Source organism: Pungitius pungitius, chromosome 16 (genome assembly GCF_949316345.1).
Source record: "Pungitius pungitius chromosome 16, fPunPun2.1, whole genome shotgun sequence".
NCBI classification, from domain to species: Eukaryota; Metazoa; Chordata; class Actinopteri; order Perciformes; family Gasterosteidae; genus Pungitius; species Pungitius pungitius.
Window position 1 is genome coordinate 11,567,278 of NC_084915.1, and position 13,919 is coordinate 11,581,196.

Here is a 13,919-nt window from a genome sequence, read left to right on the forward strand (position 1 = left end):
ACATTTTGTTCACAACAATTACACAAAAGTACAGAGAAAGGATGACGTTGACTTATTGGTGTTTACAAGTTACGGATGTGTCACCTGAAGGGAAGCGATTCTGTCCGACATCCTGAGACCTGAGATATGAAAGGCGCAGTTCTGCGGCAGAGCCACTAAATTGTGAGAAAAGAGACAAACAAATCCTCTAGACTCTTCCCATCAGTCGTTAGTTTGACATTCTGGTCTTGGGACACAATGGTGGTCTACAAAAATGAACTTAAGTTGGAATACTAAAAAAATATTTTTAGCAATTTAATATTTTGGTAAATTGATCGATGGATCAGTTAGTGGTGCATGTTGACATATTCTCCCTCATGTTTCCTCTTTCACCAAAATGTATCATCGCCTTATTTTATGCAGAACCAGAGGTGTTTTGAGAAAGATTCTACTACTTTTAGATCAAAATTCTGCATGCAAATCACATGTACAAGATACATTATCAACAATTAGAAAAAAATATTTTTGTGAATACAACTATGATCCGCTTTTGTTTTGGTTTTCTAGGTTTTAATACATTGGATTAAGCGAGATCATTATTAGAGCAGTCGGGGGCCTGTGAAGTCAGAAAGTCAATGTTCCATTGTGGATGGAGGACTTCTTATCTTAACAAAATCTCTCCACCAAGCCAAATCTTAGGGATCATCTCCAGGCTATATGCTTGCGTTTTTCATCCAGAACTTATAAAAAAACATATCATCTTGACTTATCTTGTTATTTGTAAGAGTTTTCATTAAACTGTAATATTGAAGGGGAGACGGTTGTCGGCTGCAACTTTTCTGTTGCCAGGGCTTCTCAACAAACACAAACGGATCAAAGTGGCACACTTAACGACTCCAGCTGTGTCTTTCCTCCTTCAACACCATCCTCATCTTTGTGGAGTGACCTCAACAGGACATTCTATACCAACATCGCTGACCCCGGTACACCCTCGATCCACTGCACTTGCATACAGTCAACTTAATGTGTGTGTCTGTTTTCTGGCATGTGGTCAGCTTCCCAATAAACTGCACCAGAGAAAGTGTTAGCTTTTTAAAGAGCTCTACGCGCAGGCTGTAATTTTCTAAATCTGTGTTTAGGGCATGTGCTTGGAGCCGGTGCAGTGCATGGCTTTTTTTTCTTAAAATACAAAGGGCAGCAGCAGACCTCTTCAAAGGTTGGCTAAACTGTTTAAACCTTGTTGCCTGCTAAATTTACTTCCTAGAGTATTTGAACAGTTACGTCCACTCATGAGACCTTTTCCCAAAACACACTGCACACATGGATCCATACACAAACTGTAAATATATATTGAAGACATATTAAAGGCAGATTGCCTCCTGGCTTACATTCAAAGGAGGACTGTGAATGGTGTCTTCTCATTTAACATTAGACGAGAAAAAGAAGAAGCCTTTTTTTACGAAATGTGGAACAATTTTGTTAAAACTAATACAGTTACAAACAGTATTGCATTGATTAGCTGATGTTTGTTGACCTTATAAGAGACGTCACCCAGGCACAGTCGCTGTGTGGAAGGAAATAGTTCAGCCCAGGGCTGAACCCAAAAATTACAATTAACTTTCAATGTCAGAGAACAATAGTGTTGTGGTTAAACTGTAAATCTGGCTTGGAGACAGGTATTTGGCTCCTAGGATTTAATGAGTTGTTTTCTTTTTTGTCCCGATTGGAAATGTTGATTTTAGGAAACTTTAATCATTGGGAATGGAAAAACCAGTTTGTCAAAAATTGTTATTCTTTTCTCTACCCTATTAACTGACCGTCACTTATAAAGTGCTTGTTGTAATAAAAATATGTTATGATTAGGTGAGCTGGTTGGTGTTTCACATGCAACATGATATAAAGCAGGAGTCTCTCCTCTCTTATAAGTGGCGTATGTTTTACTGAAATGTTAGACTTTCTGTTTTCACTTTTACAATAAAGCAGCACTGTACAGCATGCAGAGCAAACTGGTAAAGTCATAATCAATAAGGTCAAATGAGGGTTAACCAGCCCTCTCTGCATCACTACAACACATCAAAGTCAGCACAATGCATGTGGAACTGGTAGGATTCCAACGGGCAGAAAGGTTGGGTCACATAAGTCCACTGTTTAAAATGGAAGTAAAACTGGAAACTGACAAGTAGCCAGATTCTTTTTGGATAAAATATTCCACTGTAATTGGAAGGAATACCAAAAGCATTTTTCAAGCATGAAAAAAACATGACATTACGTTTAGATTAGAGGTCTAGCATATAGAGGGATCTTTTTTTGAAAGTGTAGTTGGTTTATGAATAAAGTTTCTTTGCTTCACCCAGAAAGGTTATTTTAAATGTCAGTAAAGTATAAAGTGGAACGTAATGATGAAGATGTCCTGCATAAAACATCTGGTTTCACCCTGTAGTGTGCCAGTTAGCATTGGACAGCTGAAAGGAAACGTCTTGGCAGAGTTTACAACCCCATGAAAACCATTTATTCTTCTCTCGCAGGGGAACAAATGTATGATTTGGATATGGTCTTCAAATACAACATTCAATACTGTAGGACACCTCCAACTGACACCTTCATACCTTCAAAAGAACTCACAAACCCTGGATAAGGATATTTTTCACTGACTATAAAAGGCCACACTTATCTTTAGGTCCAAAGGGTGCGACCTTCTCGGTGATGATGAACTTCCAAGTGGACAAAGTTAGTTAGCTAGCTTGTTTACTTTTATCCATAACAACAATATTTTTGATTTTTTTATGTATGCAATTTAACTCTACATTGCTTTGAATACATGGCTATCATCATATTCTGTGTATCTCTCATAGATACTAAAATGAACCCAATATGGGATTAAAGACTGAGAATAGCTGTGTGGGATGGGTTGGGAAGGGTTTGCTTGTGATTACATCTCAGCAAGTAAAATAACTGAGGAATATTGTGATTAGGTAACTTGAACAACTTTATTTAGGTTAAGGTTAAGGTTACAGCTGTATTTGGAAAAGTAAAACAAAAACAAAATAATTAGAAATTTGAGAGACTTGACTTTCTTTTGAGTTAAAAAACTGTCCTCCCCACATAACAATGCTTATAAAGTATGTGAAAAAGGAAAGTTTCATATTTTATTAATTCCTTTATAAAGGATACTTCGGATTTGAGGGATATTTTGCAGGAAAAAAATAAGAATTTGAACAGTGGAGGTGACGGCCAACAAAGCCATCATATGCAGATATCCGGTTGCCATCTACTGTTTATGGACTCATGTGTTCCCTGTATAGCAGATGCATGTTTTCATATGTGTTTCTGATTTTGTTGATATCACTCACATGGCCGACATCTATCCCTGGCAGGCATTGGACAGATGTTAGCACTGTTCCAGTAGACAAAAATGAGTCTGAACACCTGGAAGTCATCTTCCATCAGAAGATGAGTGCAAAACAGCCCTGAGGATATTATCTGTATCCCTAGAGTTTCCCTGCTGGTAGGAAGGGAATCTGCTTCTGTAAAGGCCTCCGGAGGATTCCGTCCCAGTCCTTATCTGCTGTCGATATGACAGTGAAACGAAGAAGAAAAAAGGCTCACAGATATTGCAGTAGTCTCATTCTTGAGAGTTGTATCCTCCTGTTGTTCTAGAGGAAGGGAGGAGAGAAGGAGGAAGCTCCTGGGACTGCATGGACAATAAATTCGGTGTCCACCTCCCCCCAACCCCCATTTACTATTGTCTACAACTGCACCAAATGGGATGGAGACTTCCTATGTCATTTTTGGGTTCACGGCACTGGCTTGATAGACAAAAGACAATCAATCTCAAATAACTACCATCTTAAAAATGTGGTCCAGATGTATCATCTGTCTCCATTGTTGAACACATGGGATTTAATAATTCAGATGAATTGAAGCAAAACAATAAGATTTCTGGTTGAAGAACTTTTGACACAAGAATGGGCTTCTATGGTTGATCCAGATGTATTTTAGGTCAAGTCTAATGTAGTTTATTTGTCTGTGCCATGAAGCTCAATTGTTGTCATCCAAATAGGAAAAACCCATCAATGAGCCACATGTCGCACCAGATATGTTACTTTATTATACCATGGACACGGCCTCTTAGTTTATTTGAGTTATTCCCATATCTACCACAAAACGTATATTAATTCACCGCTGAGTGAGTAAGTAACAAATTCACAATTCACTCCTGTTTCAGTAACATTCAATGAGCCAAGACCTATAGAGACAGAATCTATTGATATACCGACACATAGGGACAGTTATGGTGTCTTTGTGGGATTTCTTACTTTATTTTTTTGTGTTTTGGTAAATAAGTGCAACGGGTGTGTGCAAGTTCATAGCTTGACATATCATGTGCCGCTTATACTGATTTTTAACTTCATTGTGGGCAATTTCCACTCTAATGCCGTGATTAGAAACCAGATGCATGTGAGCGCTGTGGAAACCGTGCTAATGCAAACTGAAAGAAAAATACTTATTAATAATAGAGCAGTGAAAACCAGAATAGCCAACTGAAGCCCGTAAAAATGAGCTCACTGCACAGAACGGAGGCATGGGTTGGGTCTGAGAAAATCTGATAAATACAGATGTGACTGTGCGCTCACACATCACTCCACACCGTGCTCGCTTGCTCTTTGCCAGTGTGGTTAAACAGAAGGTCAACTAGCTCTGTGGTTCCTGTAATGTCAGAGGGAAATTGGAGAGCTTCTAATTTGACCAGAGATACCTCTCTCTGTCCATGTGTGTGTGTGTGTGTGTGTGTGTGCACGCGTGTCTGTGTGTATGTAAGTGTAAGCGCACGCTCCGACCAATAAGTGCAATTAGTGTGAACGCAATTAAGAAACACGTTGCTATTAATAGTAAAGAGACAATGAAACCTTCACAAGGAAAAGGATACGAGAGAAACGAGACTAGAGACCAAAATAAAGCAACATTTGGATTTGGCATTTGTGATAAACAGATAATTGCAAAGAAGATGAGAGGGTGAAGATGACAGTACCTGTTGCGTCAAAAGTAAAAGACACAGAATATGGCTCTATATCATATCCATGTTTCCATTCCCACCGGATTATCTGGTCCTGACTTCTCCTCTCAATCCCAGCAGCCGGCTGATTAGTCTGGCGCTGTGAAGCAGAACCAGGCAAACTGGGAGAGGCAGTGTATTGATTGCCACAGTGACCTTTCCTTTCCCGCTGTTCTGGAGATGGGGGGTTGGCATTCTTCAAGACTTTGGCTCAGCACCAGTCGGCGTGGCCAGAGGCGCCGCTCTGCACAAATTACATTCAAAGGTTTCACGTACTAAATGCCAATCATTTTGGTCTCAGCGGGGTAGCACATCATACACCAACCTTCAGCTCGGTCTTCTTGAGTCGGGTTTGGATGATCATCAGCATGACCCGCTATTATCATAGGAATAACGGATGCCTTATTTGACTTGATTGTATCTTATCGAGACTTAATCTAGTATTAGACCCACTTATTGAATCTGAATAAGGTTATAATTTATGTCTAGGTGTGTGTGTTTTTTTACACGGTTATGAGATTTTTTTGTGTGCAGGCATCGTACCTCTATATTATTAAAAAATATTATCACACTAACAGGGGTGCTGGTGCTGTCTTGCTATGTGGCAATATCCTTCTTTTTCTGAAAGCAATGGAGCAGCTTAATGTAGATAATAGGTAGTGTGTGGGGGGGGGGTTAAGATTTCAATGTAAAACCACTTCTGGAGTCTGTAAAAAGGTTGGTGGGGCAGTTGGAGATGGGGGGAGAGAGGGGTCTGTGGTATTGTATAGTAATGCATTAGAGAGAATATAAGTATGTAGGAGAGGAGCTAGTAGGGCCGACAGGGGAATCAGCATTATTGGTGCTTAAGAAAGGGGAAAGATTGGGCAACCACAAGAAGCCATGAGATCCAGATGGGACAGAAATGCAAAGGCTTATGTGTTATACTGATAAGAACTCATAAAAAAATACATTTTCAAAAAGGGGAAAGTTGAAAACCATTGCGCATGCCATGTTTGAATGAAGATGACCACTGATGCTCCTTTACGTGTGACTAACATCCCCCTAAGCACAAACACAGCCTACAACACGCATGCAGTGCATAACCAACACGTGTCATCCATTGCAGTGCATGGCAGGCCTGCTAGCAGGAGAGGAGCTACACAGCAGCGTGACCTTTGTAGAAGGAAAAGGAGTGGAAAAGAAGTGAAAGGACGAATGACCTATTGCTGATGGTTCAGCTGACAGTGGTAGAACAACTTTAATTGCTATATTTATATTGCTAGTCTAGCAACCATGCAGTTCAATTGTGATATGGTAACCTGCAGGCCATAGGCTTATTACGAGTGCAAAAGAGCAGTCAAGCAAACATAAAGGTCATTAACCTGCTTGGTAAATTTTGAAATACCTTTAAAGGGAAGCATCCAATCTGCAGATGCTGAAGCTGCTAATGTGTGAACAGTCAGTCAGACAGACAGTCAGTTCGCATTAACATTTTTTTTTTTTTCACTTGTTGACAACAGGTCTAAACTGATTCTGTGGAAGGCAAAGTCAACCCACATACCCATTACCTGTCAAGCTTTAGAGCTTGTTTACTGCTTGACATGTAGCATAACCTGGTGGAATCAAACCATCACACCGCTCCAGCTTGGGAAGCCCCTTCTGTTGTAGCCGTAGCTTCAGTCAGGGAAACCACCTCAAACGGGTTTTTGTATCGTAGTGAATTATCTCCTCCCGGAGAGCAGAAGGTTGCGATAAAGAGAGGGTCTGTTTGCAAATCACTGGATCGACATCAGAGATTGAGCTGTTGGTGATGTGGTGCAGATGATCTAACTGCCGATTCAGCGACTTCGGAAACCAGAAACCAAAGACCTTCGATCCCCTGCCTCCACGCTTCATTTGAATCCCTAACGACACCATGCATGCCAGACAGACACACACACACACACACACACACACACAAGCCGCCAACGAGGCTGTCTCCCACTCCCCCTCGGTACCCAGAGGAAAACGGTCTCTGTGCCGGCAAACTATCGTCACTCTTAACCACACCTCCATCTCTAATTTAACCAGAAACCTCACGACGGGTGCCAAGCAAGCGCCGCTTCAGATGGTCCTTCGTGTAACCTCCAGAGTCAAACTCGGTGTCAACATAACCTTACAATCAAGCTGCAGTCACGGTTCTCAAGACATGAGGATGGAACTCAAAAAACTGCAAATTATGATCAGACATCATATGGGTTTCTGTGAATGAAGCCAATTCAAACTGACTGGCCAATCAGACATTTATTAAAAGACACTCACTTGCATTTTTTTATTCAATAGTGATCAAAAGTGGAGGGAGATTTGCATTTTTTCACCCTGAACCAGCTTTGGCGAGCTGGTCAATAAGTTGTGTTTTCTTGCTTTTTATTTTATTCTAAATTGTTTTACTGCAATTTGTCAACTGGATTCTGCAGATTTAACCCCCCAAAAATAACGACCCCAATTATACCTGGAATGCATCACGTGTAGTCTTATCTAATCTTATATTCAAACCACATTCATGTGAGGGTATTGTACTACATTGACGCCATCTCTTGTGTTTGCAGACATTTTTTACATGCTTGTCTTTTCCAGACTAACTTAATGGTCAAGTAAGTAAACATGCAATCTGATGTGATCCGTGCCAGGATTTCTGATGTCCATTCATCATCCATAAGACAAACACCATTTGCCTGCTTAAATGCTTTTCCTCGAAACTCACATCTCTCCCAGAGAAGGGGCGAGTCTAAGAAAAATGTTGTTTTTACCCACATGCATGAGGACACAAGGTGGAAACTTCATTCATGACAGGAAAAGGAAATACATCAACTTTGAGATGCAAGACAAATGAGGAAAAGTAGGAACGGAAGTTTTGGAAACATTTGTGGGGAAAAAGGGTGACGCTTTAAAGATTTACTTTAATAAAACAGGAATTGGTCACCTACTTCATTTCTCTAGTATTGACTGGACTAGGGGACTTGTATTCTACTCAAAATGCACTTAACTTTTAAGGGAAATGGCAGTATGTGTAAACAGCTCTAGACTAGTTACTAACGTTACATCATGGCTGCACTGACCACATAAGTCTAATTGAATATTCTCATTCTTGGTGTACATTTATTGCATTATCTACTCGTTTGTTTCTTACATGTGTAAATAAACAGGAGCAATAATATTTTCCACCTTGGGGGATTATTGAAGTAGCTCTCTTTAATTAAGTTTTGAGGGTTCAATCTAAGGGCAGCAAAAGTCCCTTTGAAGTGTTTTTGAAAGAAATACAAAAAAACATGAAATCTAGCATTTGTAAAAGGAATGTGTATGATAAATAAGATTTTTTATATATATATATAGAAGAGTTAAAGCTTTAGTGTGTTACATTTGTGTTTTACTGAAAAAAAAGATTCTCTCTATTTCAATGCATGCAAACGTTTATGTTGGACTGAAAAGTGTTGGCCGAAGATATTGTGGTTCAACATGTGAATGAGACCAACTGTGGACAAAGGGTGACACTTAGTGGTGATCATGGAAACAGCATCTATCACACCACTCCAATCTGCCAGGACATTTGGATCAGTGTATTTTCTTTGTACGGTCAAAAGAGAGTACAATGATACGGCAAAGAAATTTAAAATGTTAAAGATAATCTGACAATTTTTCAACTAAAAACATTTTTTTGCTAAAGTGGATCATTAACAGTTACTTATTCTCCCAGCTTAGAGCTAAATGTCCTTCACTGCATGAAGAAAATTACATTATTCTTTTCTTAAAAACGCAATCCTTAGTCTATAGAACTAGATTTAGTTTCGACAAAAAGATAACCTGGCAAAATAATAAATTATGGCAAAGCAGAAATGATCAGTGGTGATGTTAGCAAGCAAAATAAAGACTACGCCAAATAAACTATAGAGAGTGTATGTTCCACAAAAGACCCAATCAATGGTCCTCTTTGAGTTGCATTTAATTGATCTACACAAAGAAATGAAAAGGTCAAAAACCACAAGTAAAAAAAAAATTTAAAAAAATTAAAAACAATGTTTGTCATATTTGCTCTTTTTAAATTAACAGCCCCCCCCCCCCCCCAAAAAAAAACAACCCACACATTCCCCGTTTGCAAATATACCTTTGTGATAGAACATTTGGAATTTAGTTACACAACACTTCCCTGGGTGAAACACCAACATATCATACCTAGAGTTTCCCTGTGCTTTAACTCACTCAGTTTAGGATTCATTACCATTTCTGTCCCATTTAATAAACCACCTTCATTGTGCATTATATACATTTCTATTCTCGTTCCCCCAGTTACTTGAAATCTATACTATTCACCTCCCACAGAGCTTCATGTGAAGGCATTGACAAACATTGCAATAAAAATGTAGGACAGATAGAAAAAAAATAATTTAAAAAGTGCACATAATGTCATTGTAAAACACCAATTTAAATTGGTTTTGTCATTTCCCAGTCAGTCTATTTGGGGGTTATAAACCTGCAAGGATTTATACCAGTCTTCGTGGAAGACCTTACTTTGGAAGCACATCACGCAACATCCTGTCCCTGCTCTAAATCCAAACCAAATTTAAAAAATTGTTTCATTGTAATAAAAATGTAACAGCAAGGGCAGACTAAAATATTCTGTAAACTGTATTAACAGTCCATGAAGTACCTTGATGGAAAAATAAATCCCTAAAGGGAAAATTATTTGTTGGTGAGGTTCTGGGGGGCAGTGGCTCCACTAAGAGCCGTTGTCTTCCCGTTCTTCAACAAGATCCTCTTCAACAGCCTCTTGCACTACGACCTCCTCGGCAACATCCACTCCTATCCAACTCACCAACCTGAAACCGTGGAGAAACAGGCATTAGAGGAAGATGGATTTCTGTCACCGTCAATCTCAACCCAACCAGGCAGCCGTATAATCAACAACCCCCCCCTGTGAGCCCACCTTTAGCGAAACGTTTCCCCACTTTCAAAGTCCCTGAGGTTTCCGACGACAAATCTCAATTTGTGCACAAGCTATCAGGTGCAACAATGCTGATGACCAAGTAAAAGAACGAACATACCAGACTCGTTAGCTTTGTTTTACTAAAACTACTCGATCGGTCACGGGTGCTGCTTCTGTTACATGCTGAGTCACTCACCTCAGTAGCACTACTCTGCCAACTCAGTGTAACCAAACAAAGTGTAAGAACACAGCGTATCAAGAATCGTAGTCAAGCGTAGTCAAGAATCCCTTCAAACCTCCATTTCTACCAATAGACAGCATTGATGGTGTATCAGTCCAAGTAAAAACACGACATCAACCTGCGAGGGGTTTGTATTGCTGTATGAGGAGTTAAAGTTTAATGAGGGAGGTTGTATGCATGAATGCAGGAATGAGGAACTGAGTCAGTTTTCTGAGCACCCAAATCACTAAAGGCATTTCCCTTTTTGAAGTTACGCAAATGTGTGAACAGGCAAAAAAAGGTGCGACTTAAAGTCAATCCATAGAGTACAGCCTTCACCAACTGCTAGTTTTTTTATATTCTATAACAAATAACTTGTTGTTAACTTGTCACGTTTGATTGCATGCTTTATTCACCATTTATAAAAAAATTAAAAAAAATTAAGTGTTTGCACAGCACTTTACTGTTGTCATTTGAAAAGATTTAAAACTTACCCCACAAAAATCAAGGGGATGGTGCAGAGTCCTGCAGACAATAGGAAGAGGAAGCCAGGGCACCAATCCAGCGTAGCCGAATAGATGCTGTAGAAAACTGCAGTCGCTACATTAGTGGTCAGATTTTCCAGGAAGGAAATCGCTGCAAACAAGGCTCCTGCACAAAAAAATAACATAAAAATCATACCCAGGACAGGGAAAAACAAGAATGATAAGATAAAGAAAAAAGTTTAAACAATTTAGTGTCAAGATTCGAATTTGCTCAGAGGAACTGCTTGGTTTTCAAGTGCATCTTGAAATTGCTGCGATTTCTTCAGTGGACCCTGACTCTACAAACCATCACGGCTCTGGGACTCCTGCAGAGCACTAAACGCACTCACCCTGCTCAGACGTTGAAACAATCTTCGACAACATGGCGCGCAGAACGGGAAAAGGCATCATGCCCAGAAGCATTGGCCCCCTCACTGTGATTATGAAGGATCAGAGGACACACTTGTGTTCACATCATGAATCAAAACAGAGCTATGATGTCCTAAAATGCACACATCAAAGTTAAATAACCAAAAGTCAAATTCTACATAACAACCACATATAAATAGAAAGTGATCAGTTAGTTTGAAAAGCTATTATTTTTAGTTTCAGGCAGAAGAATTATTGTGGAAGTTTTTCCTCACCCATGAACATCAGGAAAGTCGTCTTAGCAAAGGCCAACGTGATCAAGCCTGCCGTGGCGGAGAGGATCCCCAGCGCGACGATGACCAGCTGTGGCACATGGCAGCACGTGAGTACTGCCAGTCCCAAATAACTGGTAATGAACGCTGTGGTGGAAAGTGCGGCGCCGTAGCCGATCAAAATCGCATCCCAGCAGAGCGGCTCATTCAGCTCATATAGCGTCACCAGGGAAAGCGCACCCAAATAGGCGATTGCGAAACTGATGAAGATGATTGTCAGGAGGACCAATATTTTCTGACCCCCGCCGCGCGCCCTTGTAAACATGTCGTAGACCCCATAGATAATTTGCTTCCAGACCGAGCGCTGAGGAGACCCATTTATAGGAACAAAATCCGAGGGGGACGGCGTCACGGTCTCTTCAAGGACAAAAATTGCATAGGCGAGGTTCAAACACTGGAATATCACCGAGGTTAGGAAAGGCCAATTGAAGCCTGCAGCGTTCAGGAAGTAGCCTGTGCATATAGAAGCGACCCCAGAAAACAGGCCAATCATCGTTTCCACTCCCCCCATGCGCAGAGTCTTCTCGCGGTCCCCCTTGGTCAAGTCCGCGATGTAGGCAAAAACGCCCCCGAGAAATGTGCCCAAGCCGCCAAACAGAGAACTGCTGAACGAGACGAGGATTAGCAAGTAGACGTTCAACTCGAAGTAGGACACAGTGAGTAAGCCCAGGGTGTATATCACGCTGCCAATCAAAGGCATGACGATTGCGATCTTGCGTCCTCCTCGGTCACTATGGGTCACGAGCAAGAGCGTGACAATCAGAGAGGGGATTGTGGAGGCGATCACTGAGTAAGTTGAAAACTGAGATGCCAGCCTTTGTACCTCCTGAAAAGGAAAAAGAAATAAAAAGCATGGTTAAGCTTTTAAACCATGTGAGGCCTGACTTCATATGGTCTGCAGACCTAAAGAGAAAGAACTAAAACCCTGAAGTTCCCAATTTTACAGCAAATGACAAATTAAACAAAGATTAACATGAAATCCAACAGAATGAAAGCGTTGCTATCTGTTGATCATGTGAGCTTTTTCTACCAAGAGCCAAAGAAAACAAAGCGGTCTACGGTTCAACAGGTGCAGAAGTGGCTAGTTACCAAAATACGGGTTCAATGCATTTGTTCTCACATATCCGCTTTGTTTCATTTCCTCTATAAATATGCAACTAGAGTTTTGCAGGGAAATATTTCTTCTGGTGGTATACCTCTGTGTGCTGAAGTCTTGATTGACCGTTAAGAATGAAGACAGAGAAATCCATAAATCATTATATTTTGTTAAATTCCAGGTTATTGTCCTGCGAGTGTTATTTCTCAACACCTCGCACAACAATTGCTGAGGCTGTGTAAGTAACACACCTTACAATGTAGGAGGCACTAAACACAAGAGGAGAAGCTTTTGTCCCCTTTTTCAAAAACGTATGTTGTATAGTGCTAAAAACAATATACAACAGCAAGGACAAAATGTGCAATTACAACATCTCAGTACTTATAAATAAAATATAAAGTTCCTAAACAGATGTACTTTTACATTGGGTGATTAGGGACTAACCTCATGGTAGCTGGAATCGTTGCTACTGCTGCTGTTATTGTTTTCCATACATCTGGAGGTGTTGCCAGAGATGGGATAAGGTGTTCCTGTCACCTCCAGCCAGAACCTCCGGTACACATACTGCTGCACGAGAGGCAAGATGAGAAAAAAGGAGAAAGCGTACATTGCAACCAATGGCTCCACGAGGAAAATGCGCTTCATCTTCAGAGGCTTTCTGCAATAGTCCCTAAAAGAAGAAAAAAACATTTGCAGGTTAACTGTACATGTCTGAAAATATATGAGGGTAATATTTACATCACATGACCATGCATAATCACTTGGGTGGGGGTTTAAAAGAAGAAGAAGAAAAAAGGGAACCAGGCGATAAAGATCAATACTTCACTTGGAGTATGCAGGGAAGTGACATACACGGTATTCAATATTATGTAGGGGTCAAGACGTAAAACGAAGTCTTCATGGAAGTTTAGCTTATTGATTTTGAGAATCATCCATCAGAGAGTTACATTATCTGACAGATCGAAACGTTAAGTTGGACGATACTTTACAATTTGATTGGTTTCTGTCAATACTACCGGTGGATGTTAAGACAGGAGACAATGGACACAGCAGCCTTGAACTTGAAAGGAACATGCAGCATAGCTCTTACCTTTTAAATAGACGCGTGGATCATGTTTTGATAAACTAATTAAATCCCGGAAAACATTGATGTAGGAGTCAAGGTCTCCTGTTAAAACTAAGCAGTGCGCGGCACGGCACTGCGGTCCGGTGTTACTGTTGTGAAACGCCGACGTCCCGCCCTCTTTAATATACTATTGGACGGCAATCTATTCAAGCTGTTTTAATTGGATAGATGGAGCTATCAATCATGAACACCATCGGGCGAGAGCATTTTGTGACTGATTGAAAGCAGGGTTTCTTTTCTTCTGCGATTTAACGTGCTTTGGAAATACCCCCGGGGGA

At 40.5% G+C, this 13,919-nt stretch overlaps 1 protein-coding gene across 1 annotated transcript; it reads right to left on the bottom strand.

Annotated features, from left to right (window-relative positions):
* Positions 1 to 9,110: 9,110 nt before the first annotated feature.
* On the bottom strand, positions 9,111 to 13,739 carry si:dkey-5g14.1 (lysosomal proton-coupled steroid conjugate and bile acid symporter SLC46A3). The gene is made up of 6 exons (XM_037468402.2): positions 13,606 to 13,739; positions 12,960 to 13,185; positions 11,363 to 12,245; positions 11,069 to 11,152; positions 10,689 to 10,845; positions 9,111 to 9,867 (listed from the first exon to the last, which is right to left on the bottom strand). The coding sequence occupies exons 2-6, from the start codon at positions 13,158 to 13,160 to the stop codon at positions 9,768 to 9,770; spliced, it is 1,425 nt and encodes a 474-aa protein (XP_037324299.1). The 5' UTR covers positions 13,161 to 13,185; positions 13,606 to 13,739; the 3' UTR covers positions 9,111 to 9,767.
* Positions 13,740 to 13,919: the final 180 nt, after the last annotated feature.

What these genes read in the sequence shown, in the direction of transcription:
- si:dkey-5g14.1 (XM_037468402.2), bottom strand. Translation starts at nt 13,160, where the DNA reads ATGAAGCGCATTTTCCTCGTGGAGCCATTGGTTGCAATGTACGCTTTC. An exon ending in ACGATTCCAGCTACCATGAG is followed by an intron (nt 12,246 to 12,959) that starts GTTAGTCCCTAA and finishes TTTCCTTTTCAG; the next exon opens with GAGGTACAAAGGCTGGCATC. An exon ending in GACTTTCCTGATGTTCATGG is followed by an intron (nt 11,153 to 11,362) that starts GTGAGGAAAAAC and finishes TCATAATCACAG; the next exon opens with TGAGGGGGCCAATGCTTCTG.